We start from the raw sequence: 6,212 nt of genomic DNA on the forward strand, positions 1-6,212 counted from the left end.
CTCTCAATTACCTATGAATACCCCTACCTGTATATGGATGTGCTGCAAGAAAAGAATATCAATTATAAATCTTATGCTGAATTTTCTTGAATAAAATGTACGGTCGGATTCTCAAATCCGATATTCCAAAAGGCAGCCTAAAATTAGCGCATATGGCTGGAACCTGGAACCAATTGATTTGAATCATCTAGATCGACGAATCTTTATATAATGATATGAGCAACAAATCGTGTATATATTGTACTGTTTATAGAGATGATGATAGAGATAAACTAACAACCTTTATAAATTTGTTTCAATGGCAAAACTACCCAGACATGATGAACAATAGAAAAATTCCTCACTCTCCAATTTTAGAGGAGATTTGAATTTCAAAACTAGCCCTAAAGAAAAATAATCCCACTCTAGAGTACGGGTTGGGTGGGGGTTTCACCATCAGGAATGCAACATGCCGCTGCATTGTCGACATTTTACGCAACCTGGCAGCAGGAGAGAAGACTCAGAGGGGGCTGTTTGCGTTGCGTAAGAGCAGAGTGATCTTGACTGTCTCTAGTAGTGTATGAAAAATAGCAGACGTGTAACGGTAGATGGTAAATGATAATGTTTAACATTATTTATAAAGAGAAGTTTAAAATAGATCACGAGAGAGATATAATAGGGATCTGGTGGAGATAACTTTATGTACTGTACCGTGTTGTTGAGCAAAGCCACATTATACCTTTCTTTAAACAACATTTTTACCGTACCCTCTTTATTCAGCATACAACGGCACAACGCCTGACCTCCAGTCCTCTACCTCCTCAGTCACCTTCGCCTCACGCGGTCACACCCTCACCTCGGCGCCCAACACAAAGCCAGAAGGAGGGACACAGCGAGAGGAAAGACCGAAAGACAGCAGCCAAAGTTGGAGGGAGACCCAAGGCAGACGGCAACGAGGCAGTCGCAAAGGAAAGGAGGGAGCTTTGCTGGGCTGGAGTGGTCGAGTGGAGTGGCTCACCGCCTGACCGACTGAGCCAGGGGGGCATTCGGGCGTCCCACCCCGCGCGGGGGTGAGAGAGACAGAGAGGAGAAAAAGCGGCGCCTCATCACGGTCGCCCGCCTGCTCGGCCTCTTCTTCTCCCTCCCCTTCCTGTCTCTGCGTCGCGTTGCGGTTGTGCGCACCTGGTCGTTCTCGGTTTCCTCCCCAGCCGGTCCTCTCGGGCTCCGTTTTCCTTCCGGGCCGCTCTTGGCGCCTTGCTCTCCGGCCTCTTCCTTGCCGGCCACGCCCTTCCTGCGCATTGCTTCTCTGATCCCCGCCGGGCCGCTTCGCGTTCCCTTGATTGACTCCACTCGCCGACTTGTATGCGTCCGTCTCGGCGGCGGCGGTTGGTGCTGTGAGCGACTCGCGGCGGGACGAGGGATTCCGTCGCGCTCAGGCGCCCTCAGGAGCCGACGGCATATTGTGCATGGAGGGTGAGGAGGACAGCTCCGGCTCCGTGGTGCAGCGCCCGCCGCCACCGCAGCAGCAGATACGGGTGGTGCGCTGCCCCAAGTGCGACAAACTTTTGCCGGAGCTGCCCAATTACTCCGTCTACGTCTGCGGCGGTTGCGGCGCCACGCTCCAAGGTAGGTGCACGGTGCACCCCCCCACCTTTTTCGTCTGCAATCACTCCCTTCCCTACTTCTCTCCTGTTCTTATTGGGCATCCTTGTCTTCGTGGTAGTCTACTATCTCTACTCAATCCACCTGCATTTTTTGTTGCATTAGATCAGCAATCTAATTTCACACTAATCGGCCACAACAAGAGATTCTTCTCGACAATCACATGGTTACTCTTTGAAATTGCCTCGTGGGGACTGCTGCTGCTGGGTTGGGCGGTTTCCTGGGACGCGGATATGACCAGCTCGTTTCGTCCTCTTCTGAGTTCCGAAAGATTCCATTTTTCTCCGCATGTTTCTTATAGTTTCTACGCAATCCAGTGTAGTGTCTCTTTTCTTTTGGTCCCCATTATTGTGAAATGCTCGTTTCCTTCTTTGAGGACTCCCTTGTTGTATTCGCAACTTCCTCCGGATTTGCCGTCGATCCTGCCACACTTGGTACGATGGCACAGTAAAAGCACTTCTGTCTTTGGTGAACCCAATTCTGTTTTCGCAGTAATTTGGAGCCAAACCTTGTTTCTTCACAGCCTGCAGTCAAAAAGTTTCAGTAATTCGTACGCAGCCCCACTCCTGTTGTTTTTATTAAAATTACAGAAGTTATCTTCTGGGACATTCCCCTTGATGCAAGTTTTTGCTGGTTATATTTGCATGCGTTGAACAAGGGTTGCTCATTTTAAAATCTGGTAGATTGTAACCTTGTTTAAACATGTTGATTTTATAACTTCTTATGACTCAGAGCATGGATCATTTCTGGGGAGTCATCTCGGCTTGTGGTCCCCAAACTGGGAAAAACTTAAACCCATTGGATTTTCTAGATCTTCACTATGATTGTCACTTCGACATATTTCTTTGGATTGGACACATAAAATGGCTGTGGCTAGCAACAGAGAGTGCCTAGTTTCTTTTTTGAAAGAGTCTCCATTCATTTTAACATCTGGAAATAATTGGAACATTCTATTTAAACTGGTCCACTTACAGTTCTGTATTCTCTCTTTAATTCCCTGTTAACATTCTCCAATGTTTGGTCGTGTGTTTGCTGTTGCACTAATGTCACCTTAGGATACTCAGTGTTGACTGTTGACTGACAGAATTTGTTGTGGACGTGGCTGTAATTCTGTGCAAAATCTTGGAACCTCGGTTACTCATTCTTTGTTTTGAATACGTGTGTTCTTTGTATATATTCTGATATTTTCATTGTTTAGCTGATTGTTTCTGTATGTTTTTATCCAAAAAAATGTTTCCTGTATGTTTATTCTCATGTTCACATTTTCCCCCGTTAACCATTTGCAGCAAAGAAGAGCTCAGGATCTGATACTTCTTCAGATAAGTCTGATACTGAGCATGTGAAGTACCTTGAAGTGCTTGAGAGTTTACCAGATAAGAAAGGAGCAGCATCTGAAGCTAGCTGTGCTGTTCGAGAAGCAGACACCAACAAGATCGAAGCTAGGTCAGAAGAGAGATTTGCACCCAACAGAATGGTGGCGGCTGCACATAGCCAATCTGGATTCAGTTTCGATGATAACCATGCTACTTGTGCACCCAACTGCACCATGAAACTTGAACCTGCACTTAGAGATGACAGCAGGGAAGTTAAGGAGGCAAAATACCGCCGCATTCGTCTTGAAGAGAAAGGAGAAGCAAAGCAGCCAGCGAGGGCAAGTGACAGATCACCAAGGCCTGTGGTTAGCAACATCCCTTCTAATGCTTACCCTTTAGAAGGGCCATCTGAGTGTCATAAAAAACCAGGATTCATATATGCTAGCGGTGAGAAGGGACATCTGAGTGACAAGAATTTAGATGTTCCTAGCACCAGAGCCGGTGGCCTTGAGAAAGACCGTACTGAGCTTCTGCGGATGCTCGATGAGTTGAGGGACCAGGTACAGAGATCCTACGAGATTGCTGACAAGTCAAGTGTGAATGCTTCAACAAATAGAATGGTGGATCCTGCAAGCTCCTACAATCCTCATGAGCGTCTGAGTCGATTGCGGTATGGTTCACCTCAGTTGCAGCGTAATGGTTCTCAGTGCTCACCTTCTTTGAATGGACAGGCACCTGTTGTTCCTCCTGCTTATCCTTCAGTATCTGTACAGCAAGATCTCCATGGATACGGACAATCTGTTGCACATATGGGAGCTCCTATTTACCCAGCCGCCCCTTATCCATGGAGAAACTTCGATAACTATTTCCATGGACAGTATGATCCTGACCCTCTGATCTCTTATCACCATGACGGCTTCTACCATCAGCCTGCTTGCTCTTGCTTACATTGTTACCATCGTGAATTATTACCTGTTCATGGGGCTCCACTGGGTTTCAACCATCGCAGGGCACCATATCTTATGAACAACCCTGTAGAAGGCCCGGTGGTGTTTGGTGCACAGAACTACAATCCAAGAGGTATTAATGGTCTGATGCGACACAATCATCTGAGGGACACCCTGAGTAAAAAACCTGCACAGACTTGTGAACCAATTGCCAATGGTGCCCCTTTTACCATATGCTACAATTGCTATGAAGTACTGCATCTTCCCAAGAATTCTCTCATGCTGGGAAAAGATGAGTACAAGCTGCGCTGTGGGTCATGTTCACATGCAATTGTGGTCAGACTTGATGGAAACAGGCTTGATGTTTCAGCACCTACACCAGTTTCACACTTATCACCTGGAAGTAAAAATTACTCCAACAATGGCCAAGGAAGCAATGGACAAAATGCTGACGAGAGACTTCTTCCATCTTATAGCTTTTCTGCAGGCAGTCATTTCTCTCAAGAAAAAGATTTACCATCGAATTCCAGTGAAGCAGACAAAATGCAATGCATATCATCTTCCGCCAGCATTTCTGAGGATGATAATAGCCGAGCTAGTTCTAACTCACAGAAGAACTCTGGATCTAGAGACCTTCCTCCTGATGCTGAAGTGGTTATACGTGTTCCAAGTTTGCCTCTTCGTGATCATTTTGGATATTCTCCATCAGAGATGGTGGTTGATGGGTCAGGCAAAGGAAGCAGAAGCACCCGGTCTGAACATGAGAAGGGTGTGTTAACTGAAAGTTTTAAGCCAAACAAAGTGAAAGATGTACCTGTAGCAAGCGTGCTAGACCCATCAGATGATGAGTTTGATGATCCTGAGTACAATCAAGATCCAGGTGACGGAGCACAATGCGTCGATCACCCAAGGGCCACAAAATCGGGCGACTCCTTTTTCTCCAGCCTGATAAAAAAGAGCTTTAAAATTAACGGTGGGATGGGCAATGGCAGAGCAAAGGTGTTCATCAATGGCTATCCCATTTCTGATCGTGCTGTGAGGAAGGCGGAGAAGATTGCTGGACCAATCTATCCGGGTGAATACTGGTATGAAGTGCCTTCTGTATGCATTTGATTTTTTTTTAAAGTTTCCTGGTAACATCCTAGTTCTGCTCTAGGGTTCTGTAGTGATCTGTGGCTGGAATGTTACTTGACATTTTTATTCTTGTATCCTCTAGGTATGACTACCGTGCTGGATTCTGGGGTGTCATAGGACAGCCCTGCCTTGGCATGATACCCGTAAGAGAGCTTTTACTTGACTTGGTGTGTTATCGCATCCTAGTCATATATTGATCAAAGATTTTAACCTGGTTTCCTTGTTTGTTGCAGCCATACATTGCAGAATTTAACTATCCTATGCCTAAGAACTGTGCTGGCGGAAATACTGGTGTGTTCATCAACAGCCGAGAACTTCACCAGAAGGACTTGGATTTACTTGTGGGTCGAGGGCTTCCTGATTCTCCTGATAGATCATACAGAGTTGAGATTTCTGGTAAAGTATCCGACGAAGTATCCGGTGAAGAGCTTTATTGCCTTGGTAAACTCGCACCAACGTAAGTAACTTAAACAAGCTCCAGTTTCTTGAATTTTTGTTTGCGTTGGAGTTTCCTTGTGTTAGTTGAGGTGGGTCTGAGTATATTTGATCAAACTCATATTTTGTAATTGCCATTGGAAAACAGGGTGGAGAAGATGAAGCGTGGGTTCGGGATGCGAGTCCCAAGGACCATTCAGTGAAATTGGTTCACATCGAGAAGCAGAGGCTCTGAGATCTGTGTGCTGCCACGCCTTTGTGCTAGAGATTGCTAATGTCACCCCGCCTTGAATCGTTGCATCTGTCGTAGTGGCTGTTTTGATCGAGTGTGTCATGGTGTGACCATGTAATTTTGTCTGTGGATTGTTCAAGCTTTCTCAACGCACAAGTTTCTGTTGTGTAGTCTACGAACTTTACTGCTAGTGCGTCTGAACTTGGGCTTGGGGAAGTGCGAGCTGCCAAAAAAAAGTTATTGCATTAACGGCTCAAGCACGGATTCTTTTCTTTATCTTGTGCCGAAGCCCAGCCCAGGCACCTCCGTCCAGGGTATATTTTAGGCCTATTTGTTTTGGCTTGTAGTCGTGAGAATCGGCTTCTGGTGTCCAACTCTTTGTTTCTCGGTCTATTTCTATCGGCTTCTGTTGTCCAAACACTTTGTTTCTCAGCCTTATTCTGTGATAATCATTTATACAAAAATTGCGATAATTTTATAAAAAAAATGCCTAAATCAATGTGAATGTAG

General features: G+C 45.8%; 1 protein-coding gene across 1 annotated transcript; it reads left to right on the plus strand.

Annotated features, from left to right (window-relative positions):
* Nucleotides 1–808: 808 nt before the first annotated feature.
* On the plus strand, nucleotides 809–5,872 carry LOC100383365 (uncharacterized). The gene is made up of 5 exons (NM_001362071.1): nucleotides 809–1,605; nucleotides 2,928–4,986; nucleotides 5,118–5,178; nucleotides 5,269–5,492; nucleotides 5,619–5,872. Exons 1-5 carry the CDS (start codon nucleotides 1,446–1,448, stop codon nucleotides 5,671–5,673), a joined length of 2,559 nt encoding a protein of 852 aa, NP_001349000.1. The 5' UTR covers nucleotides 809–1,445; the 3' UTR covers nucleotides 5,674–5,872.
* Nucleotides 5,873–6,212: the final 340 nt, after the last annotated feature.

The sequence above is a fragment of the Zea mays genome, chromosome 5, assembly GCF_902167145.1.
Source record: "Zea mays cultivar B73 chromosome 5, Zm-B73-REFERENCE-NAM-5.0, whole genome shotgun sequence".
Classification (NCBI taxonomy): domain Eukaryota; kingdom Viridiplantae; phylum Streptophyta; class Magnoliopsida; order Poales; family Poaceae; genus Zea; species Zea mays.